The 25,549-nt window shown below is 48.8% G+C and overlaps 1 protein-coding gene across 1 annotated transcript; it reads right to left on the bottom strand.

The window, feature by feature from the left end:
• Positions 1 to 1,833: 1,833 nt before the first annotated feature.
• On the bottom strand, positions 1,834 to 24,063 carry LOC139185969 (collagen alpha-1(I) chain-like). The gene is made up of 5 exons (XM_070799851.1): positions 24,040 to 24,063; positions 15,136 to 15,619; positions 14,094 to 14,920; positions 4,371 to 5,264; positions 1,834 to 1,953 (listed from the first exon to the last, which is right to left on the bottom strand). Exons 1-5 carry the CDS (start codon positions 24,061 to 24,063, stop codon positions 1,834 to 1,836), a joined length of 2,349 nt encoding a protein of 782 aa, XP_070655952.1.
• Positions 24,064 to 25,549: the final 1,486 nt, after the last annotated feature.

Here is a 25,549-nt window from a genome sequence, read left to right as displayed (position 1 = left end):
GAACTCGGGTGTGTGTGTGTGTGTGTGTGTGTGTGTGTGTGTATTATAATGGCCTAGAAAGGAAAATTCTCAAGTCAAACAGAGGAATGAATCGTGTGCTAAACATAGATGAGTCTCAAAGACAGCACCACGTGTAAGAAACCAGCATACGTGGCCACAGTTGTACAAATCCATGTACTTTAGATATGCAGAATAGGCAAATCATTAGGGTCAAAGAGCACACAGACAATTGCCAAAAGCTGGGGGAAGGTGGAAGGGGAAGTGCCCGTTTAGTGGGTAGTGGCTTTCTCTGTGAGGAGATGAAGTGCTCTGATTTAGATAGCCATGAGAGCAGCACAGCTTTGCACACAGATGATGAATCACTGAGCTGTACATTTTACACAGTAAATTTTATGATATGTGAATTAGATTCCAACTTAAAAATTGTGATTGATAGAGGATTTTTTTTTTTTTTTTTAAGAATTCACACAAGAAACACATCTTATCCTGAGTTTTGTTTGGTTCTCACCCTTCTAACGTCTGTAGGCAAACATCTGGACAGGGATGAGGATTCAGGTTTCCTCCTTCAGGGACCGACTTCTCTGAGCTTCCCTTCATCACCAAACAACGAGGATCCTCAGCCTCCGCAGGAGCTGCTCTCCATGTTCCTACCACCCCCTCTCCTTCTCCTCCCCCTGCTCTGACAGGCTTCCTCCCTCCAGCTCCACCTCCTGAGTTCAGTCTGGGCTCCTCTCACCAGTGCTCTTGCTGGGCTCCTGACCCCCCTCTGATTGCAGCCTCTCCGCCCTCCTGTTCGCTTTCTCCCTGTGATAACTGATATGCTTTAACTGCAGTTCTGAACATGTGTGTTCTCTACTCACAGCATCTGAGTGGCTCCCACTTCCCAGGAAGGATAGTGGCATCCCAGGCCAGGCTCTAAATGCCTTTTACCCTCTCTCCCCTGCCCCCTTCCTCTGCCAGCCCTCACCCCCTGCGTCCACCCCACGGTCCACACCACCTTTGACATCCAGGAGTGAGATGAACGCTCTGTTTTCACATCTGTCTTTCTGGGGGAACCTGCTCTCTGTTGCACCTACCACTGGCCCTGGTTCTGGATTCCTGGCTGCTGAACTGCATTCCTCCGAGACCTTGGCTTGAAAACCATCTGCTCTGCTGATTTTCCTGACTCCCTCGGGCTGTTTTGTAACTCCTTGTCTTTCTTCTGTTCCTGTGTGCCTTTTCTCAGTGAGCATGTGCCACATGGTGGGGCACTTCCATCTTGTCTGATGCCCCTCTTAGGCCCAGGGCTTCCTGAGGACAGGAATCCAGGCCCCACGACTCTCCACGACTCTCTCAGGCCTGGAGGTGCTCACTGCTCACCTGCACGGTGACTGAAGGCTGTGGCTCCCCCGTCAGGCTTGCAGGGCCATCTGGCTCTCATCTCAGGCACTGTCCATGCTGTGGGGGAGCAGCTTTCACTCCAAGAAAGCCCCCGGCGCTCTTGTTGCAGAGACAGGCTCTGGGAGGCACGGGCGTCAGGGGTTGTGGCTCCGGGCTCTACAGGAGCAATAGTCGTGGTGCGCGGACTTAGCTGCTCCACAGCGTGTGGGATTTTTCTCGATCAAACCTATGTCTCTTGCATTGGCAGGCAGATTCTTTACCGCTGAGTCAGCAGGGATGCCTGAGATTACACATTTCTGACTTCTGCCAATTTTGTTGAGGCCCAAGGACCGTTGAAGTATAAAGAAACACCCAAGAGCAGCCGGGCCGCTCGTCTTACACACGTGGAAGCCGACACCAGCGGAGCGCATAGATGGTGTTCCTCGGCGCATGGCGCACCTCGGGCCGGGGTCCTCACTCCACGTCCAGGGTCTCTCCTGAGCCCACCGCTTCCTCCCCCAGGTCAGAGGAGAGCACCGGGACCCACGCCATGCCTCTCAGGGTCTGTGAGCCCCGGGAGGCATGGCTGAGTGTCTGGGGGTCAGACAGAGCCTTTATCAGAGGGGCTGAGAGGGACGGGAGCTCAGCAGGCTCCTCTCCTGTGGCCCAGCTGTGTCTTCTGCAGGCTCACTTTCTACTCCTCATGGTGACCAATAATTTATAGCTTCCCAAGGAGGTTCCTTCCATATTTTAACAAGTGTAGTGAAGGGTCCTTCCTGTCATTGTATATTTTATTTGCCACCAGAGCTTTGAACAAGCAGTGACACACTCCATCAAGCCCTCATGTAATTGTAGACCCTTCTAAGAAGGGTTCAAGATAAAACTTAAAAAAAAAAAAAGCTCCTAGGCAATTGAACCACTTGAGCTGTGACATAAAATCATTTCCTTTAATCTAGTTTATTCATTGTGGATAGCACTCCAAAATAATACTTTAAAAGTCACCATGGCCTTTTGGCCTTTATTTCTGAAGGTCTTTGCTGGTGGGCCCCATTTGTCTGAGGAGATCGGTATATGAACATGAAACAGCATCATTTCCAGTCTGATGAAAGTTGCCATTTTCCTCTTCTCTGAAAGGGAAACACCACCTTGGCTCACCCCGCAGCTATTTCACACTGTCAGGAGTGGAGACCAAAAAAGCCCCTGTGCTATACTCATAAGTGTAACTGGATCCCTTAGAAACCAGCCCAGCTAATCTCCACCCTCAGGAGCTTTAACACCTTGCTACTCAAATGCAGCCAGGGATCTGCAGGAATTGTCATTTCCTGGGAGCTTTTGAGAAATGCAGAGCCCCAGGCCTATCCCATCACTGCGTCCAAGGCCATAAGTATCCTTTACATCCCTGAGAGGAAGGGAGACTGCAGATCCTGAGGCAAGCTCAGTGCTTCACCTTTCTCAGCAATTGTGAGAGCGCACATCGTCCTTCCACTATTTTCTTTTTTTTAACTGATGCATAGTTGACATATCCCTTCATATTCATTTTGGATGTGCAACATAATGACTCAATATTTGTATGTACTGTGAAATCATCACCATGATGAGTCCATCTCATGCCCATCATCTCACATTGTTACATCTTGTGTGTGTGTGATGAGGACTTTGTAGATCCCCTCTTTTAGCAACTTTCAAATATACAAAATAATTTTTTAAAATAGTATTATTAGCTACAGTTGCCATGCTACACATTATGATCCCATGAGTTATTTTTCTGTAATTGGAAGTTTGTGCCTTTTGACGACCTTCACCTACTTCACACACCCCCACAGCCCACCTTCTGCAGCCACCAAGCTGACCCTGTATTGAGGACCTTGGTGCTTTGCTTTTTATTTTATTTATTCATTTTTTTAAGATGCCACATGTAAGTGAGTTCACTCTTTTTCTGTGCACCTGTAGGACTAGTGCAGGTCTTAGTAGGTCCTGGATCTGTTACCCTCTCAACATTCCATGTGGAATCTTGGGCTGCTGTGTGAGAATGATCATTCAGTGGATGGTAAACTCGGTAAGATGGGAATGTGATCTCCTCCCACCGCCTGTCATGGGGCAGATTCTCCCAGCCCTGGTGTGTGGCTCTGGGGCACTTCCACTCCACATCAGTAAAGTGTGTGGTCATTCAGTAATCACTCTGTTTCCAACAATCGTGATAATGGACATCACCTTTGATAAACGCTTCATTAATTAGAGCAACTGCTGTTTGGAAACACAAGTCCAGGCTTGAATCTCTCCCTTTGAAATATCAAACATCCAGCAGCAAAACTCTAAGGGGTGACTTGCTACAAGAGGGTGCAGCGAGAGCAAAAATGTGGTACCGGATGAAGACTATGTAGAATTAGGGGACTTCTGGTTACAGACACTACAGGTTAGTAACACTTCAAGTAAAACTAGGAGCGAATAACTCTGACCACCGGTCATGTTTCTTCTCTAGTCTTCGCTTGTTCTCAGGAGAGGAAACACTTCGTTTCTATTTTTGCTACAACAACCTCATCCATGCGTCCCCAGCCTCCAGCAGGGAGTGAAGCTGTCCTGTCCCATACCCCTTTCCTGCTGCGCGCTGGCGCCCATCGAGTTTTGAGCAGCAGTTACTTGCTGGGCACAGTTCCTCGCCCATCAAGTCGTCAGTACCTACTGAGGCTCCCAGAGGGACAGAAGCCGCCTTTCCAGCCCCAGCCCTGGAGCTGGAGTCCAGTCCTGAGTGTCTGCCTCTCTGGCGGCTGATGACCAGCCAAGGCCGGCAGTCTTCTGTGCTCCGCGCACCCACAGGGGGTCGGGCTCAGACCTGCCCTTCAGGCTCACTGCCAACAGTGCGGGTGATGGTGGCGTTTCAAATCATCAATCGGCTTATTTTGGCCGGGGAAAGAACGCCTTCTGCAAAATATTTATAAAGAACATTTCTTCCGCCCAGGGCGGGAGATCTGGGTTCTTCCACACCAGAGACATGGATCAAAGAAGCGGCGCGCATGCAGTTGGCCCCAAGTCGTAGTTTCGGGGCCGCCCCTGCGCTCCGCGGGCAGACGGCCAAGCCGCCTCGCTTGGTGTCCCCCGGCCCTCGGGCTGCAGACGGGGCGGCCGGCGGAGTCAGGAGCCCAGGCGGCCCCGTGTCCCCGTCCGACGGCGCCTCCAGCGGCTGCATCTCCCCAGCTGGGGCTGCCGCTCGGCCGGCCACTCCGGGAAGCCGCGCCCGCGGGGCAGGCGACGCGCACGGAGGGCCCGGTGCTGGGCGGGATCTGGGGTCCAGTCCCCGCAGGAGCTCCGGGCCCCTGGCCGCCGCTGGAACCCGGGAGCCGGGTGCGCCCCGAGAAGCCGGGAGGCGGCGAGGAGAGAGCGGGGCTGTCCCGGGCCCCGGAGACGGTTCCGATACCCCGTAGGCCGGAGATGTGGAGGAACCGGTGACCCCGCCGGCGGCGCAGCGGCCCCTCCGCCGGGCTAAGGGCTTCCGACCGACCGGGCTCGGCCCCGCGGGGAGAAACTGCGCCCTCTCCCCGCACGCGGCCACCGGCGGGGCCGCGCATCCCTGCCCGCTCGCCGCCCCGGGACCGACCCTGGCCCTCCGGCCGCTGCGGGAACCCGGAGAGGAGGACCGGGAGAAGGGGCGCGCGCGGCACATCGGAGATCGGTCGCGGGGCCCAAGGCTCAGACTTGCGGGCGCCCGGGCCCCTCTCCAGAAGAGGACCCGAGCGGGAAGCTCCGGGGCTGGGGGTCACCGACAGGGCGGGGTGGAAGGAGTCTCCCGGGGCTCCGGGCTCAGCAGCGCTGCTGTTTCTCAAGTGCTTCTTGATCTCAGCGGTCCGAACCGCCCTCTGCAGTCCTGCCACGCTGCTGTTACCACGCTGTGCTTTTGTGTTGAATGGACGCTGTAGATCAGGACATCACGGGGGAACTAGGAGTTAGAGAGGGTGGGCACTTGCACAAATAGGTGGTGAGAAGACGCGGCGTCTCAGGGACCCCCACACCCGCAGCCACATCCTGCCCACCCAGCTCCCACCCTAATGTCTGGGCTCCTCCTGCCTGAACCCTGCAGAGGCCTAGCTGTCCCTTGGATTCTGTGCCTGTGTTCACAGGGACCTCTCCAGGCTCAGCCCTGTCTGTGCAGACCCCACCCACCCTCCCTGACCTCCTGCTTCAGGAAATGACCCTGAGAGGTGTCACCCAAATACAATCTGATCTTTGTTTCTCGCTGGTGAAAAATTAGGAAAGCATTCTTCTAGGCCTGTTTATCGTGATCCACATTATGACCCAATTGTTGTATTATCTGTATATCATATTTTCGTAGGTGATTATACTCTGAGCTGTTGTGAAGGTACTTTGCAACTGTTTAAAGTTATTTTCTCTCAAGTTGTGCAGAAAGAGTAGTGTGACCAATAGTTTCCCTCCCCCAAAAGACATCCGGGTCCTAATCCCCAGGACCTGTGACTGTTAACTCACATGGCAAAAGGGACTTGTGTGGGTGTGGTTAAAGAAAGGATCTACACCCGGAGGCCCTCTGGGTTACTGGTGAGGGTGCAATGTAGTCCAAGCGTCCTCAGAAGTCAGAGAGGGAGTCAGGAGGGTCACAGCTGGTGAAGGAGACGTGAGGACATGAGCCACAGTGGGGCTGAAGTGGCTGCTGGGCCCACAAGCAAGCCGTGCAGCGACCCCTAGAAAGAACACCCCCAGATCCTCCAGAAGGAACACAGCCCCGCCGACACCTCCATGTCCGCACAGCGAGATCCACATTGGACTTCTCCAGATGGATGAGAAAGTGAACTTGTGCTCATTTGTTATACCAGCAGTAAGAAATGGATACAGGCAGGGAAATGTATCTTTTTTAAAGATACATGGGTCCCCACTGGTAGGAAGAATTTCTTTAACATTTAAAAGTGTTTTCTTTAAAAAATGTATCTTTTTAAAAGATACATGGCCCCCCTACTGGTAGGAAGAATTTCTTTGTATCAGGGAGTTAGAATGAGGAAAGGTAATTTGATAATATGTATCCTCTGAAAAGCAATTCAGAAGCCACTCTCCTGAGAAAGAGGGAAGGGAAGATGTGGGTAGATATGAAAGGCCCTCCCTGGGGGCAGAAAGGGACTGTGGGCAGAGGGGCCTCAGGGAAACAGCTGGGAGGGCTGGACTCAAGATCTTACTTAGATCTGGAGATGCTCTGGAGACAGCTGAGCTGAGAGAGGGTGATGCACAAGGGGCTCCTGGGGCCTTGCACCTGCATCTTGACCACCAGGTGAGCGCCGTCCCTCAAAGATGAGCATCCAGAACCGGGGAAGGTGGGGGGGGGGGTCCCACTGGAGGGAAAGAGTAACCAGGGGAAAAAATGACCTTATATCACAACATGCCCCATGGACACTTAGCTTTGCATCTTTCTCTTCTGAAACCTACCTGAAAGTGGCAGCGATATGTTATCAAATGCTGAGGTAAGAAGCCAGGCATTCTCAGTGCACAAGCCTGAAGTAAACTGTGCTTGTGTGAGTCGGGGTGAATACGAGCTGGCTGTGAGTCACACAAACATCCACATCCTATCGCTACCCCTGTCTACTTGTGTGATTTTGGACAGGACACCTAATGTCTTTAATCACCTGTTTCTTTACTTCTAAAGTAGAAATGACAGTCCTATTGCATCATAGAGCTGTGTGGAAAATTACATGAGATAAGACATGTACTGACACTTAGATGAGGGTAGCTCAGTTCAGTTCAGTCACGCAGTCGTGTCCAACTCTCTGTGACTCTGTGGACACCAGGCCTCCCTGTCCATCACCAACTCCCGGAGCTTACTCATGTCCATCAAGCCGGTGATGCCATCCAGCCACCCCATCCTCTGTCGTCCCCTTCTCCTGCTTTCAATCTTTCCCAGCATCAGAGTCTTTTCCAGTGAGTCAGTTCTTCACATCTGTGAGGGTAGCTAGCGATCCCCCCAGATCCCAGGGAATGACTCGTGATACTGAGCACAGGGGAATCATGCTTAGCAGCCTCTGGATTCTGGTCCTGCTTTGGATTCTTTCCATCCATCTGGCCTGTTTCTGCATTCCCCTTGGTTCAAAAGACCTTATTACTCTCAACTTTAAAAATCTACTTTTCACTGTACAAGTTTGGAGAAGTTGGTGAGAAGCAGCCCTTCTCTGTGCCCACTCTGAGCCCTTTGAGTTCAGGAAACAAGGTTCTGAGGCAGCTGAGAAAACTCAGACTTTGGTACCTTTAGAAAACCAGCCAAGATTAGAGCAAGTGAGAGTGACCATGATTCAAATGCAGAGGCGTCCTGTCCCTAGGTCTCAGACCCACAGGAGGTCCGCTTCCCATTCTACTCAGATCGCCTCAGCAATTGCTTTCATGTTTCTGACTTTATAGATTTCCTGAGCTTCCCTGGAGGCTCAGCTGTAATAAATCTGCCTGCAGTGCAGGAGATATGGGTTCCATCCCTGAGTCAGGAAGATCCCCTGGAGAAGGAAATGGCAACCCACTCCAGTATTCTTGCCTGGGAAATCCACGGACAGAGGAGCCTAGCAGGCTACAGTCCATGGGTTCACAAAGAGTCAGACACAACTTAGTGACGAAACCACCACCACATTATTATCAAAGTAATCTATCACAAATTTAATTTAATTTATCACAACTGAAATTGATCACATTTTAAATGTTCGTTGGACTTCCATGTTTCACCTTCCATGCAATGCCTGTTAACGTGTTTTTGACATCTACTTTAAAAAAGTATTTGTTGGTGAAAGATCTTTACACTTGTTGCACATGTCACTTCCCCTCCCTGGCTTTTGCTTTCCTCATTTTGTGATGTCTTCTGATGAGCAGCAGTTGTTACTTGAAACATGATCATATTTATCCATCTTTTGCTTACCCGTTTGTTTGGCTTTTTAAAGAAGTTCTTCATCCCCCAGACATCATAATAGCATTCTGTTAGGTATGCTCCAAAAGGTTTCATGTTTTTTGTCTTTCACACTTAATGTTTAATTTATTAATACCTTCAATTTAAGTTTCAACTTACCTGCAGTTTATATTCATGCCTTGTCTCTGAAGAAAAACAGCTTCTTCTCCAGCAAAGCCTGTGGAGAGAAGATAGCACCCTACCCTCTCCCCACATCTCCCTTCACCCACAGCCCCATCCCTAGAGGCTGTCAGAGATGCAAGAAATAAGAGAGAGAGAGAGAGAGAGCAGGACAAGTGGAAGAGAAGGATGGCGCTGATGCCCTCCATGTGAGGTGTGGGATCTCTCCCCCTGGAGGGAGCATTTAAGTAAAGGCCTGAAGCCAGTGAAGGAATGAGATGTCTGTCGCTGGAAGAGAAGTGTGTTTCAGGGGAATCAGAGAGAAGGGAAATGCTCTATGACTGAGGGGGTGTGGGGATTTCAAAGAACAGCCTGGGGTGCCATGTGGTCCAGCACCTGAGAGGAGAAGGGGGGAATGAGGTTCATTTTCACAAATGTTCCCATTCTTCACATGAGCTGCCTCCACCTCCAGGTAAAAAAGTCTCACTTTTAAAGACTCACCTGAACCTCCTCTGCCCTGTTGGACTGTCAGGGCCCCCAGACTCCTGGGCAGAGTGAGTGGACTGTCCACTGCCCTGTGATGGGGGTTACTTTCTGTATTACCAGCAGAGAATGAGCTTCTCAAAGGGAGATTTTGTTCTTTATCACTAGTGATAAAAATGTCCAGTAAATATTGGATGAATTTACAAATGAATGATGAAGGAATGATGCTAACATTTTCTTCCATCTTCACCTTGGCCCATTAGAAACTGGGTATAGTAGGAACCCTGGGCTTCTGTTAAAAAGAATCTAGTAAAGGTCAGGTCAGTCTTTAACCTTGTAGGTAGGTCCTAGGAATGAGACTCAGGCCAAAGCTTCCCGCCCTCCCCTCACTGAGAGTTATTGACCAGTCAGCATTTCTCTCTGTGTTCCGCCCAGTGGGTATCAAGGTCTGCAGGCTCCATGGGCCAATCTTCCACCTGGCTTGGCTCTCCTTGGCCATCCCAGATTCACAAGTGCCCACCTAGTACAGGGACCAAGAAGCTGATGTCATTACCTGCTGTGAGTCACAGCCCTGGACCCTGGCTGATTCGTATTTGCTTCTGGTGACAAGGGCTCCCGCCTGTCCCTGAATAGAGGGGCTGGCCATGCTGCCCTGGTCAGCTTCCCACACAGACAGCCTCCTCTCGTTCCACCTTGACTCTGCCTGTCCCTTTGCCATATTGGGATGTCCTGCCTGTGACAGCCACTGCTGTTCCTCACCCTGAATGAGGAAGTAGGTAAGTTCTTATGACCCCGAGAATCCCCGGGTGGTGAGTTATGTGGCCAGCCCTGGTCTTAGCACCCCAGGATGATCTGTGACATAGCCCGCACTGAATGCAGTTGATTCATTCTGCCTGAGAGAGAGGAGGAGAGGGTGGACTTGGGGTGGGTCCTGAAGGTATTTACTCAGTCAGAGATGCTGAGATCAGGCCTGGGTTTCCTGATGGGGAGTCTGAATCATCATTGAAAGATGGCAGCCTTCCCCAGCAGTCTGGGGGCTCAGGAAGCCCAGCCAGCCTGTGGGTCTTCTGCTACCTCAGAGTGAGCCCACAGACAGCTGCTCCGGGGTCCATGGGCTGCTCTCCTTTTGGGGTTTTCTGGTGGTTTTGGTTCATTGCTCCCCTCACATCTCCTTGGACTATTCAGCACAAGTGATGTGTACCTGTTCCCTGAGACGTTGAACACTGGAAATTCCTCCTTTTCTGTGACCTGGAGTTTTGTAAGCATCCAAAATATCTAAGAGAATCAGGTACAAAATGTGAGAAGAATGAACATAAAGAGAAGTGAAAGGTCATTCTCTCTCTCTCTTTTTTTTTTTTTTGCTGGACTCTGTCTTTTAAAAATTTAACTGATTGGTTGATTTCTTTTGGCTGCACTGGGCCATCACTGCCGCACACCCGCTGTCTGCAGTGTGACCTGCAGAGGCTCCTCTACTGCGGCGCCTGGCTTCTCACCGTGGTGGCTTCCCTTGCTGTGGAGCACCCGCTCCAGGGTGCGCACGCTTCAGTGGTCTGGGTGCACAGGCTTCGTTGCTCTGTGGCTTGTGGGATCTTCCCAGACCAGAGATCAAACCTGTGTCCCCTGCATTGGCAGGTGGATTCTTAACCACTGCACGTCCAGGGAAGTCCCCGGACTCAATCTTTCTGAAAGAACTGAATTTAGTTTCAGGAGGGAAGTATAGCAGTGGTCAATGGTGGTTGGGGATCTTTAAAGAACTACTCTAAAGGAAGTCCTAGGATGGCTGGAAAGAGCACTCGTGGTAAAAAAAAAAAAAAAAAGAAACCAGAAACCAGACCCAGAATTAGAGCTGCTGGGGACAGAATGGGGCGGTGCTGGGCCTCTGGACACACTCTTCTCTTTCACATCAGCTGCTGCCCACAGATGTCATTTAGGACAATAGCCCTGAGCGGTGGAGACTTGGCAGATGAGTTGGGGAGGGAACCCAAGGTTTCTCACCACACTGGGGACAGCTTCTCATTCTCCCGGGGCCACTAGGTCATCTGATGTAATTATTTCAAAGGCTGAACTTATGACTGAGGCTTAAGCTCTCTTTTGAAGACAAGAGAGTAGGTGGGACTTGTACTCAGAGGAGGCACACCCTTCTAGGAAAATGGGAAACCTGGAGATGAGCAGGGTGAAATGAAACAAATGATTATATTTCTTATCTTTGAAGAAGATGGAGAGTGTCAACTAAATGTCAGAATATATTTTGAGTGAGCACACAAATTTGTTCGATGAAGAAAGTAATTATTTTAATTTTCCTTCCTTAGAGACAAAGACCTTCCTATACAAAAATTATGAATTGAAGAATGTTTCTGCCAATAATATTTAGTAGGACAGAAATCCATGTAGTATTTCACCATGCCTCTGAAGGTGTCAACTACATTTTATCCAAAGTAAACTTCCTCTGCATTTGATGAGCATGTCTGCCCTGTGGGACTGTGACACCCACCAGGGGACTCATGATGTATGTGCTCCCACTTCTTTCCTGTGCAAGGGGGTTTAAGAGCTTATCTATGCGACCAGAGTGCCTGATCTTCCGCCAAGACATGACCCCTTAGGTTGCTTCACCCACCACTGAAAAGGTTCACAGTGGCTTGGCCACATATCTGAGGCCATGACAGAAGTAAGGTTAGGGCTCCAAAGTTGCCTGATTCCCACATGGGGAGGACTCAAGATGACTGAAGGCACTTGCATCCAGAGGGTCAGGGAAGGGCACAGCAGGAAGGGTGGGGACTCTAAAGGACTTCACTGGGTATTGGAGAACAAAGCCTGATGCATTTGATCAAGAATTAGTTATGGAAATGTTTGAGAGTGGTTGTTCTATGGAGTCAAGATTCCCCAACTGATCACTGTGAGGGTTTCCTGGGATTTGGTGTAAATCATAGGAATGGAATATTCATTAAATAACTCTGAACAAGTAGGTCTAATCAGAGTATAACAGCTCATGACTTTCATTTTTTTTTTCTGTGTAAAATGGAAATATTACTACGTTGTTTATGTGGCGAGTAGCCCATAGTGCTTTGACCCCAGAGAGGAGGGTTCCCCATATCTCTGCATGCCTGTGGTTTGGTAGGAGGGGTCACACCCAGGTGAGTGGTTGGGGACTCATGCCTGGAGTATCTAGCAGGGCTCTAGAGGCTTGGATCTCATGACTTCTTTCCATCTCCTCAGCTTCATCTGGTCAGTTTCAACCGTCCTGCATGAGGATGCAGAGGAGCACAGTGATGGCTGAGTTCTCGACCTTGAAACAATGAGAGGGACTTGCTCTGGCTCCTGGTTTGATCTGTGTCTTGCCAAATTGTCCGGTTTCTCCTTTCGGCCTGGATCTTCTAACACCACCCAGGAAATATTAATGCCAGTAACATCCACCACTCTGTTAGGCATATGGCAGCTCAGAGACTGATATGGAAACACCCTCTTTCTGTCATTCACACCCACTTGTTACAGGATCCATAAAGGTTGTGACTTTAGAGGACAGATGGGAGAGGTTTCTATTAGAAGAAAAAAAAAAATACAACCCTCAGGCTCACTAGAGAAAAATCCCCTGATTTACCATGTGGATGGCTACAGTGGCCTCAGGTGTGTAGTGAGCATAGAGGACAGTGATGAGTGTGAAAGAAGTCTCCAAACCAGGAGAACAGGCGTGTCATCAGGTGAGCCCAGTGTGACAGAAGCTGGGGCAGAGGTGGTGATGGGCAAGCAGGAGTAAGGAGGGATTATTTACTTTTCTTAGTTTTAAAAAATATTAAGCTTTTATAGACTATATTTGAACATTTTGGTAGCTGCAAAAAAGATAAATAAAATTTCCTCACTGCCTTCTTCACAATAACCCAATTTCTCTCTGTTCTTAAACTTTGTTCAAGTTTGAAAATTGAAATCAATGTGTGTCCATTCTTATTTTTAACAGTGACTGTGCATTGAGGAGAGAGGGTAGAGTGGACTGAATAAAGCACAGGGCGCTGGACAGCAAACTGCAGACTAGGGCGCTCCAAGCCCTCACTCCCCACAGTGAAGTCAGCAAAGCAACCAGGGTCTGCCAGCGCAGAGGACCCGAGAAGCAGCAACAATGATGTCTTTTCTGCTCCCACCACTGCCAGCCCTAGCAGGAGTCCAGATTAGCTCCTGGGGTGTGTGTGTGCCTCTATGTTTGTACATGGGTGTGTGTGCGTGCGTGTGTGTGTGCGCGCACGTGTGTGTGTACTTAGTATTTCTTCCTGCCACATAAGTGAGTCTGGATGCTTCTAGTAAGCAATGGCCATGCCATGCAAACAGCACAGTGAAAAGGGTAGTGTCTTTGGGAGTTGAGTGTGCACACACAGTTTGTATAATGGGTCCAGGTGCAAACTTCCGGTTGTTCCCGTGGTTCATACCTGTTTTGTGAGGGGAACGGTCTTCCCTTGGGATATCAGCTCAAAGCTTATGGAGAGAAGGACTGCACAGGTGTATGTTAGAGCCAGCAGCTCTGGGCATGGGTGATTGGGCAAACCAAGTGAATTGCTCGAGGCCCCTGACATGAAGGAAGAGACTGTGGACATAGGGACCCCAGGCCTGCAGAGTCAGAGTTCTGATTGCCTGTAGGGGCTCTGAGTGTTAGTGGAGCAGAGAGGTGCAGGGGCTGAGATGCCAGCTGCCTTCCCAAGACTATAGTAGGAGGGAGCAGAGAAGCACGTAGTGTGGCCCATCTTTGTTTCTGGCACATCTTTCTGTCCAGACACCAGGCTATAGGGAAGACTTGATTCTTGCTCTTTAAAATCGCTTTAGCTATTCTAACTCTTCATTTTTCCGCTTCATTTTTAAAAAATCACTTCCAGTAGTAAGTGCTAAAACTTTGTGTTTTCATTTGACAGTTTGCCATCGACATCTTTCCAAGTCAATACCTATGGATCTAACTCATTTAAACAACAGCAATAAACCAATTTACTTAACTGGTCCCTTGCCGTGTTTTCTACATTCTGTTATTATGTAATCCTGATACCAACGTTCTTAATATACATGTAGTCGCACAAACGTTCTCACACCCATTTCTTGTCACCTGCCTTTGCTTGGTAAAGACTAAAAGGCCAATTACATAGTCAAGTTTTCAGTCGTTTCCTTTATGGCTTCTGAGCCTTGTATTTTTATACTTGAGTAACATCTCAACTCTGAAATGACAGAATAAGATGTCTTCCGTGCTTGCTTGCTTTCTGTTTTCCTTTCGCTGTTTCAGCTCACAGTTCACACAGCCCAGCCCCCTGCAGAATCTCCCTTGCTCAGGTTGGCCTGCGGCCCTGCAGTCTCCCGGGGAGGGCCTCTCCGCCGCGGCCTTCCGCTCTCCGCCCGCCCTCGTCTGCCGCCTGGGCCGCTCCGCGACGCCGCGTCGCGCTGTCCCGAGCGGGGAGCCCCCTCCGAGGCAGAGGCCCCGGGCGGGCTCGGGCGTTCGGCGCAGCTGCCGCCTGCCGGCGACTCGTCCCGGGGACACTCGAACCGGTTGTCGGGCGCCCCTGGCGGCCGCTTTCAGAGCGTTCCTTTCCTTCGGCGACCTTCCTAAGGGCTGAGACTCAGCCGGAGAATACGGCGCAGAGCTCCAGAGGCCGGCACCACTGGTGGCAATAACCATGGTGCTGCGGAGACCTGAGCATGCCTGCTCCTGCTGAAGATTGGATCTGCAGGTTTTCGTGAAGCGGCCTGGCGCTGCGGCCTTGAAAGGTGGGTTGCGCTCGCTCTGGTCGACCAGCATCTCCTCGCGGTCTTCCATCCGCGGGGCCTCGGAGCGAGCAGAGAAAGGGTCTGCAGCGCCGGAGTGCCTGTGGCTCGTGGGCCAAACTCCTGGATCACCGTTAGGGGCCTTCGTCTCCCTCCGGGGTCCCCACGCTCCAGGCTCTGGTGCTTGGCCAGACCGGCCGAGTATGGGCTCGCAGGGCTCGTTGGCGGGCGCGCCTGGGCCCCGTCTCCGGGCCTGGACGCGTCCTGCTCCCTCTTGAACGGTCAGGCTTGCGTGGCGAGCACGGGCCGTGTCTTTAGAAGCTAGACGGCGATCCGGACGTTTCCTCCGCCCGCGGGGCCGCCTGGGGTACGGCTCGCAGCCAGGAGAGTAAAGTGCCCCGCGCGGTGTCCTGGATCAGCATTTTTGTTTTCCCGCCTCGGCTGGGAGTAGCCGTGTGTCTACGTTGGCGGACGGCGCAGAGTTCACGCCGGCCGTCCCTGGATCCCGGGCATCGTCCCCTGGAGTGGAGCCTGACCGGACACGCGGAACAAGGCGGCGCTGGGCTGCGCGCCCGACCCTCCCAGCGGCACCGCGATCCCCAGGCTGGGCTCTCCCAACCCCACGTCCTGAACGCCTGGGGGCCCAGGTCCGCACCAGGGCTGGGCGGCGGGGGAGCTGCTCTCCGACGGCCGCTGTCGTGTCAAGCTCTGCGTTCGTCGGAGGCCCTGCTGCGTCTTCGCGGGGGCCGCCTGTAGTCTTCTGTTCCCCTTACGGGCTCGAAAGTTGTGTGGACCACACCCGAGTCCCTCGCCACGGCTGACAACAGGGAACGCGGTGGGCGAGCAAGGAGGTGGCCCAATGCGCGGCTTTAGTCCTGCACAGGCTCGGTGGTCAGAGGCGCCAAATGTTTGAGATCCAGAAAACGGCCCGGGCCCTCCGCTGAGGGTACCAAGGAGACGCGAGCCTGGCGCGGTGTGTAGTCCTGGAAGGTCGTCTGAACACGCGCGGATGGGAGAACGCTTAGGGAAGAGAAACGAGTGCGGAGTGGTGGTGCTGTGCCTTCTCTGCCCTGCGATCCGGATTTGTGTTCATGTTTGGTTGTAGTCAGGCGAGCACCGCCGACAGGTCGACCAGATGGCCAGACAACTTTGATGCGCTACAATTTGTAATAGTGTAGGTTTTAGTAGATGGGAAATATAGAAATCTATAATAAAAATTACTATTATCGTTGTCTGTAATTAATAAAATTCACCCACAAAATAGCTAACTGCTCAGTTGAAGATGACCAAAGAGTTTCAGTATATCTAAATATTTGTTTAAAAGCAGAGGAAATGCTCTACAACCCACGAGGCCCTGCCCCCTGCCCCGCAGCAACCACTGTGGAAACCCAGACCCCCAAAGTCTTCAGCACTAGGCCTCAAAGTCCGGTCTTGGTCAGTGACTGTTTCCTCATTTATCCTTTCCATTAGAAACAAATCGGCGGGAATATGTTCCTCTAAGCAATCCCGTGGGCACCCCTGTTCCTGTCAGCCTGCCTCCAACTTCTCTACATCACAAGCTCTGAGCACAATGTGCCTTCCTGTTTTGCTACCACTCAAGCGTCCTGCTGCTGCTGCTGCTAAGTCGCTCCCGTCATGTCCGACTCTTCGACCCAATAGACTGCAGCCCACCAGGCTCCCCCGTCCCTGGGAGTCTCCAGGCAAGAACACTGGAGTGGGTTGCCATGTCCTTCTCCAGTGCATGAAAGTGAAGAGTGAAAATGAAGTCGCTCAGTCGTGTCCGACTCTTAGCTACCCCGTGGACTGCAGCCCACCAGGCTCCACCATCCCTGGGATTTTTCAGGCAAGAGTACTGGAGTGGGTCGCCATTGCCTTCTCCACTTAAGTGTCCTAGTCTCAGCCTAACGCAAGTGGTGCTGGCTGACCCCTTGCAATGCAAATAGTAGCTGCTCAATGCACTCACTGATCTGTATTTTTAAATCTTCAAAAACATCATAATGGAAGGATAATATTGAGTTAGGAACATGTGTGACATTGTTAACGATTTCTTTAGTATTTAGACATTAAATGTTGGGCTCCTGATAACTTTTCCATCTTAAAACTAAAGCTATTGAAGGAGGGGAAAGAAGCTCAAGAAGCGAGAGATATAAATATATATACATATATATATATAATTATTGGCTAATTTGTATTGTTGTATGGCAGAAACCAACACAAAATGGTAAAACAATTTCCACCAATTAAAAAAAATTTAAAAGAATACTAAAGCTATTCGAATGCCTTTTGTATGCAAAGACATATTGCCACATTACTTTTTTCACTTTTTTAGAATTCTAAAATTAGAATGACAAGAGGTTTGTTGACATCTTTAAAAAAATTGCTTTCTACAAACTTATCCATTTATGTATGTGTGTACTACACACTGCTACTGCTGCTAAGTAGCTTCAGTCGTATCCGACTCTGTGCAACCCCAGAGATGGCAGCCCAGCGGGCTCCCCCGTCCCTGGGATTCTCCAGGCAAGAACACCAGAGTGGGTTGCCATCTCCTTCTCTCTAGTACTGCACACTAGCCTTCATTTAATTGCCATATTTTGAAAAAATTTTAATGTAGAAGAAATTGGTTTTTTGCTTGTGAGACCAATGTTTTATGTTTTTGTGTTTTTGTTCATTATGGAATCTCACCTGTGTGTCCTCATATTGATATTCAATAAAGACTTAAAGGGATCATTAAGCAGTTGTGGAACATTTTCTCTGAGTATCTCCCTCCTCTTTGATGCCCTGCCACACAGGGTATAGCCTCCGTGGCCTCCCAGATCACCAGTGTTCTCAATTCAGATTTTTGCCAGAATGTTTATGGCTCCTCTGCCTGCAGCTGCAGCGTGAAAACCCCCTGAAGACAGACAGCTGCGGAGTCATCAGGTTGATGTGTGTGTTCACCTTCACTCAAGGAACCTATTCCTGGAACCCTAACACTGCCTGCTGTTCAGGTTCTGAGAACCATTTCCTATTTTGTTCAGCTTTCTAATTCCTAATAGTAGGTGAGGAAGTCTAGACGCTGTTGCTCTTATCGTTGCAGGAAGGGGAACCCTTCCCAGGGCCCTAGAGTGGGCTCACACGTGCTGACAAAGCAAGAGACTTGATTGGGAAGGGCAGGCAGGAGGACAGCAGCAGGGCGAGGAAGCCCAGGGGACTTCTCACCACGTGACCTGCAGTCTCAGGTTTTATGGTGATGGGGTTGGTTTCCAGGTTGTCTCTGGCCAAGGATTCTGACTCAGGGTTCATTTCATGGATTTTGTTCAGCTTTCTAATTACCAGTAGTAGGTGAGGAAGTCCAGACACTCCTTCTTGTATTTAGAAGCAGAAATCACATTTCATTTTAAGAGAAAATTGTACTTTTGAATCAATAATTTTAAATCGCCTAACCACACTGGCTTGAAGGTGTCTTTTGTTTTGTATTTGTTGTTTTGCTCATGAACATGTTAAAATGAAATATCAGGAGACACACTTAGATGGCTCCCCCCCCCCCCCCCCCCGAAGACCTTTATGCCAATAAATCCTGGGTAAGGCCTTAGGAGTCTCTGAGTTTGAATCCTTCAGGTATATCAAGTCATTGAGGCCATTTTTGCTCCTGTTTTCATAAGATCTGTTGGTCTAATAAGTCACACTAAATTTCCCACGGTTTATATTGTGGAGAATGTTTTTCACCGGAATCCCAGTGTCCATCTTCTTTTTCAGTCACTAGCAGTTCATTCTGCTCTAAAGTGTGCAGTTCACTATCTCTGGATTGGCTTGAGGTGACCACCTGTGTGACACCTGGCAGCTCACGTCTCATTTCTAATCCATGAATTTGAATTAAAGGGACCTTAAGGCTCTTGTATTCATTACTCAATAAATACTTATCAATTGAGAATTGTAATCACTGGAGACACGTTAATAAATGAACAGATAGGGACCCTGACCTCATGTGATTTTCTGGAGTACACAGACTCATAAATAAAAATTTTAATTGGGGGAAAGTTTTGATTAGCATTATAAAGAAAAAACTGAGCTTTCCAGGTGACTCAGTGGTAAAGAATCCACCTGCCAAGCAGGAGACATGGGTTCAATCTCTGGGTCAGGAAAATCCCCTGGAGAAGAAAATGGCAACCCACTCCAGGATTCCTCCCTGGGAAATCCCAGGGATAGAGGAGCCTGGCAGGCTGCAGTCCCTGGGGTCGCAGGAGTCAGACATGACTTAGTGACTAAACAACACTGATGGAAAACATCAGGATCACGAGGGATGGTAAAGGGGAAACACCAGCATTAGACAGGCTGGTCCAAGAATGCCCATCCGAGAGGTTAATATCTGAGCTGCCATCCAGGTGAGCAGAAAACAGCAGCCACTTTAAGCTCTAGGACAATGGCATTCTAGGAGAGGGAAGAGCAGGGACAAGGGTCCTGAGATGGGCACCAACTTGGAGGGTGGAAACACATCGGGGCTGAGTTAACGTGAGTGAGCGCACACGTGGTGACGGAAAGGGGGCGGGGCGGGGGGCGGAGTCAGTGCTAGCTCAGTGCTGCCAGTCCCTCATCCCGGGATTTGATCCTGCTCTGAATACTTCTCCATAAATAGAGCACATTGATGCCACGTGCCCACACAGATGGATGACGCAGGGCCCTGGCAGTCAGACAGAGTGCATGCAGTAGTCAAGGCACCAGCAAGATCACAGGATCTGAGATCAGCAGGAACCTTGATGGTACCAGAGAGCCTATTTTAAACTCAGGAGACTGAGGAGCAATTTTTGCAGTCTTGCCCAGTATGGACCAAAATAAATTTATTTCTACAGTTTGCAATTTTTACCTCAAAAAAATGTTGGGCTTTTTATGAAGCTTATGTGGAAAGGAAACATAGAACCCATGCCTAGAAATCCTACTTCCATGGGAGAAAGCCTACCAGGAAAACTGCTTGGAAAGTTTAAGGAATGTGACTTTTAAATTATAAAAGAGAAAGACACTAAAATACAAGTAAAGTTCAGAGACAAAAGGGGTTGATCCAAGCTGGCAGGCTTTGTCCTGGTGAAAAACCCGGCACACAGCACACTTCCTCACGTTGCTGGGTTTATTCCTACTATGCTTTCCCATGGACTATAGCCCGCCAGGCTCCTCTGTGCATGGAATTCTCCAGGCAAGAAAACTGGAGTGGGTTGCCATTTTCTTCTCCAGGGGATCATCCTGACCCAGGGATCAAACCCGTGCCTCCCGCATTGCAGGCAGATTCTTCACCACCTGAACCACCAGGGAAGCCATTGCACTTTACATGGTGCCAATTTAAAATTCAGTTTAAGTAATTTTTTTCAGGTTAAGTAATTCCTAAGACCCAAATAGCTCCCCCTTGATGTTATCTACACAGTGGCACATGTAGTCTGCAAGATTCCCTCTTCCCCGAAGCCCTCCAGTCACCAGCCTTTTCCACACGTGTCTCCCATCACATCTGTCCGCCGGTGTCATGGGCTCTCTGCCCGACTCTGCACAGAACTGTTGCTGATGGCATCTCTTCTAGGCAGGGAGTCATTCTGTCAGCCATCACCTAAACTTCAACGTCCTCCCATCTGAGACTGTATTTTTATGTTCCTTAAAACAGCATTTTAACAAAATCTCGATTTGAACATGAATGGGTTTTACCTACTGATTTTATCTGTTTTTCATTGTATCCTATGGTCTGATTCTGCCCTTAGCCTCTCATGAAGCAACTTGCCAGGACTTATGAATGACTTCTGATCCCTTTTCCATTTACCGCCACCCTTCTGTGGCACATGCTTCTGTGGCATGTCCTTATTGCCATGACACTCTCCCCTTCCTTTTGGAATGCCTGCTGTTGCCTTCCTGCCTCTCTGCTGCATCCTGTCCCCGTGTGTGTCTCTCCCTGGCACTCACAGCAGGTTCACAGCAGACTCACTCACATGCTGTTCCCTTTGGAGTCCCCGCCTCCCATCTTAGCTGTGCTATTTGGGTACAAATTCCCAAGCACAAATTCTCCAACCAAGATTCCTGCTCCCATGTCTGGGCTCTGTAGAAACTTCACCTGAAAAATTACCATGGATCAAACCTAATATACCTTTCCTTCTCCCCAGTTACACCCCTTATGGACACTCCCTCTCTCCTGGGCACCAGGCTCCCTGGCTCAGATCATCCATGACCCATTTCTCTACACTCAAGGAGTTATCTGGCCATGTTGGCTCCAGCTCTAAAGCAGTGAGTTGAGTGTGATGGACCCAGAGGAGAGTGGAGACAACAGGTACATACCCAGTGAGGTTGTAACTGCACTGAGAATAAAGGGCAGTGCTGATGATAGGAAAGACTGTAGAGGGTTTCTGAAGGTTAGAAAGCATTGGAAAGCAGTTTTAAACACAGGTGGGGGAGTTGTGTGATAGAGAAGCTGCAGTTTAAAGACAAAGGCTCACTGATGGCTCAGAAGGATCTTAGTGGTAGCATCTTATCAAATGTTCTCTCAGTTACAAATACTCCAGGTTACAAATCCTTTAGAAATATATCCTACACTTGCTAGCAGCAGAGGAGCACAGGTCAGTTCTCCATTGTAGCATTATTTGTAATATAAACAGATTGCTGCATATCAGTGTTCATCCCAATGTGGATGGCCAAGAAGGATTATACTACTACATCATCCACTCAGTGCACTGCTCTGCAGGAAATTATGTCCTGATAGAGGACAACTTCCAAGGCATTGTCAAATAAATAAAAGCAACATGTAACAAAACACCATGCTTAATATACCACTATTTGTGTTTTGAATTGGAGCATGAAGGAGAAATATATTTTCAGGTTTGCTTACAAGGAACTCTAGAAGGACCTGTAAGAAACAAAATATTACCTATGGAGGCCAGATGGCCCTGGACACACAGGCTAAATGACAGGAGGCACAGATTAAGGCAAAGCATATTTTCAGTATCTTGAATCATGTACCTGTATTATAACCTCTTTGGAATTTTCAATAAATTGAATTTTTTTAAAACCTCCAAATAAAATGCATTTTACTGTTTTTATTTTACTATATTATTTTACTGTTTTTACCAACTGAATGACTTTCTGGTTGTCCTACCACGGTTGTTGTTTGGCTTCTCTAAAATGTCTATTCATGAGTCTTTTCAGTTGGTTTTGACGTTCTTATTTTAACTTTGGTAAGAAACAAAGAAAAAGATTTTTCTCAACACCCTAGGTAGTTCATCCTTTTCTTTTTTCCTCCTTTAGGATACTTTATATACTTTGTGGGTTTGGGCACTGTTTTCATAACTTTTATTTGCAAGAAAGAGGATAAAGCTGTGCTAGTTTGCTAGGGTTGCCAGAATAGAATACCACAGACTGAGGCTTAAATAACAGAATTTCATCAGGTTATCCAATCTTACAGCGCTCAGCTGCTCAGAGTTCTCCCTTGCTGTGCTACTTTCTGATATCAGTAGTTATGTTTCCTATTTGTTACTGATTTTAGTTGTCTTTTTTCTTAGTCGGTATAGCTAAAGATTTGTTACTTCTGTTGACCTGTTTGAAGTAACTTTTGTTTAAAATTGATTTCTTTGGTTTTCCTCTTCTGTATATTTATCTGAGAGCCAATATTTACTATTTTCATTCCTTTTTCTAGCTTTGAGTTTGGTTTGCTCTCCCTTTTCTGCCTAGGTGTAAAGATGGTCGCTTATTTGAGCTTTCTTTTTAATGTTTGCATTCACAGCTTTACATTTCATTGTTGGTGATGTTTTTGCAGAATCCCATACATGTTGGCATGTTCCATTTATATTTTGATTTGTCTTCAGGTATTTTCTAAGTTCCTTTTTATTATTATTTTTTAGCCTGCTGGTTATTTAAGAGTGTGTTTAATCTTCACATAAAAGTGGATTTTCCCACTTTTCCTTCTACTATTAATTTTTGTTTCATTGCATTGTGACAGGAAAACGTTCCTTTGTATGATTTGAGTCTATTGGAGGGATTGGGGGCAGGAGAAGGTGACGACAGAGGATGAGATGGCTGGATGGTATCACCAACTCGATGGACGTGAGTCTGAGTGAATTCTGGGAGTTGGTGATGGACAGGGAGGCCTGGCATGCTGCAATTCATGGGGTCACAAAGAGTTGGACACGACTGAGCAACTGAACTGAACTGCACTGATAGTAGACTTATTTTCTGGCCTAACATATGGTCAATTTGGAGAATGTTCCCCATGCCCTTGTGAAAAGTGTGGAATCTATCTCTGCCCAGGTCATTCGGTGCCCTAGCTGCACAGTTCTTATGGATCACCTCTCACTGTCAGGCGAAACTGTTGGGTCCCTCGGCCATTTGCGTGCATTAGTCACATGAGGAGATCAATGGGACAAAAGGGACGCCTTTCTGTCAGCCGGTGACTCTCAGTAGCCCATTTTATGGCAGATAGGCTAAGAGTGAGCTCTGGTACGTCCTGGGAGCCTCTCTTAGACTCACCCATTGGCTACATTCTCAGAAACTGGAAAATTTAGCCCTGCAAAAGGCCTGGCCCAAATATAAACTCAGTTCAGTTCAGTCGCTCAGTCGTGTCCAACTCTTTGTGACCCCATGGACTACAGCACGCCAGGCCTCCCTGCCCATTACCAACTCCCGGAGCTTACTCAAACTCATGTCCATTGAGTTGGTGATGTCATCCAACCATCTCATCCTCTGTTGTCCCCTTCTCTTCCTGCCCTCAATCTCTCCCAGCATCAGGGGCTTTTCACATCAGGTGGCCAAAGTATTGGAATTTCAGCTTCAACATCGGTCCTTCCAATGAACACCCAGGACTGACCTCCTTTAGAATGGACTGGTTGGATCTCCTTGCAGTCCAAGGGAGTCTCAAGAGTCTTCTCCAACACCACAGTTCAAAAGCAGCAATTCTTCGGTGCTCAGCTTTCTTTATAGTCCAACTCGATGTTCACTCTTGCCATCTCCTGTTTGACCACTTCCAATGTACCTTGAGTCATGGACCTAACATTCCAGGTTCCTATGCAATATTGCTCTTTACAGCATCAAACCTTGCTTCTAAGACCATTCCCATCCACAACTGGGTGTTGTTTTTGCTTTGGCTCCATCCCTTCATTCTTTCCGGAGTTATTCCTCCACTCATCTCCAGTAGCATATTGGGCACCTGGTGAGTTCATCTTTCAGTGTCCTATCTTTTTGCCTTTTCATGCTGTTCATGGCGTCCTCAAGGCAAGAATCCTGAGTGGTTTGCCATTCCCTTCTCCAGTGGACCACATTCTGTTAGACCTCTCCACCATGACCCGTCCATCTTGGGTGGCCCCACCGGGCATGGCTTAGTTTCATTGAGTTAGACAAGCTGTGGTCCATGTGATCACATTGGCTAACTGTCTGTGATTGTGGTTTCCATCTGTCTGCCCTCTGGTGCCCTATCTCAGTGCCTGCCATCTTACTTGGGTTTCTCTTACCTTGGACGTGGGGTATCTCTTCATGGCAGCTCCAGCAAAGCACAGCTGCTGCTCCTTACCTCGGATGTGAGGTAGCTCCTCTCAGCTGCCGCCCCTGACCTTGGACATGAGGTAACTCCTCACAGCCACACTCCTGTGCTGTGGGGAACCCCAAAAATGGCCTCTGAAAGGCACACTAGCTTTTGCCCAAAGCAGTGAGAGAACTCAGAATCTCCTTACTTTCAGTCCTTCGGGGCCCTCAGTCGGAATCCGGGTCTCAGGGACCCATGCCGCATGTCTCCCTGTTGCCTCCCTGTCTCCTGTCCCCCTCTGTCTCTCTCCATCAGGTTTCCTAGACGACCCCTACTCGACCTTTCATGCCCACATGATCTCTTGGAGAGGATTCTGAGGTTCCCTTTGGTCCAGGTCTTTCTCCTATATTCAAAAGCCTGAAGGATCAAAAGCTCTCCTAACATTCTGAAGCTCCCCTTCTAACTATGCTTATCTCTCAGGTGGGGAGAGAACCAAGCTTCCCCCACCCCTGAACATCCTAAAGAATTCCCTTGTAACTACTCCTGTTTCTCAGGGTGGGGAAGGACCAAGCTTCCCCCACTCCTGCAAATTCCCTTAACCCTTCAGATCCTTCTCATGGGACAAAGACCTCCCAACCAGAGGTACAATCCAAGATTTGTATCAGCTGATCTGCCCCTGATAGCAGAGTCAATTTGAGCACCATTTGGCCTATAATTTAGATATAAAACTATGACTACAGAAAGGAAAGGTGACTTTAGGACACAGGATGGCCATGATATTCTTTAGACTCTGGAGAAAATTGGTTAAACTGAAAAAAATTTTTCTTGGAAATTGCAGAACCAGTTCTTTTTGCATATGCAATTAAAAACAACAAGTTTGTTAAAAAGACTGCCTAGGGAAAAGCTTGAAGTTAACCCTTTTCGTGTCCCTGAAATACACAGCCCACTTTGCCTGAGACCTCAGCCTTGGGCAAATTAGAACTTCAAAAAAATGGGTGGGGGGAGGGGGTGGTCAAAGAGACCTTTTAAATGTCAAGTGGAAAACTATGAGATTTCTGTCTGTCTGTCTCGATGTATCTGTCTCAGTGTGTGTCTTTTGTTTGTTTGTTTTAATAATATTGCCAAAATGGTAAATGAGTTCTAATTTAATTGGCCTAAAGAAAAGTTGAAGAATAAAAGTTCTTAAAGTAAGGGTTGGGGGAGTTGGTTGGTTTGTTTCACTTAACGTGTCTCTAGTTGTTCCACCACCACTTGTTGAAAAGACTGTCCTTTCAGGATGCTGGTTGAAAGCCAGCTGGCCATAGATTTGAGGGTCACATTTCCCTGGTAGCTCAGATGGTAAAGCGTCTGCCTACAATGCAGGAGACCCGGGGTCAATCCCTGGGTCGGGAAGATCTCCTGGAGAAGGAAATGGTAACCCACTCCAGTATTCTTGCCTGGAAAATCCCATGGACAGAGAAGCCTGTTAGACTACAGTCCATGGGGTTGAAAAGAGTTGG

This window comes from Bos indicus, chromosome 11 (genome assembly GCF_029378745.1).
Source record: "Bos indicus isolate NIAB-ARS_2022 breed Sahiwal x Tharparkar chromosome 11, NIAB-ARS_B.indTharparkar_mat_pri_1.0, whole genome shotgun sequence".
Taxonomy (NCBI): domain Eukaryota; kingdom Metazoa; phylum Chordata; class Mammalia; order Artiodactyla; family Bovidae; genus Bos; species Bos indicus.
Note: the sequence above shows the minus strand (reverse complement) of the source record. Positions and strands in the feature narration are given on the sequence as shown.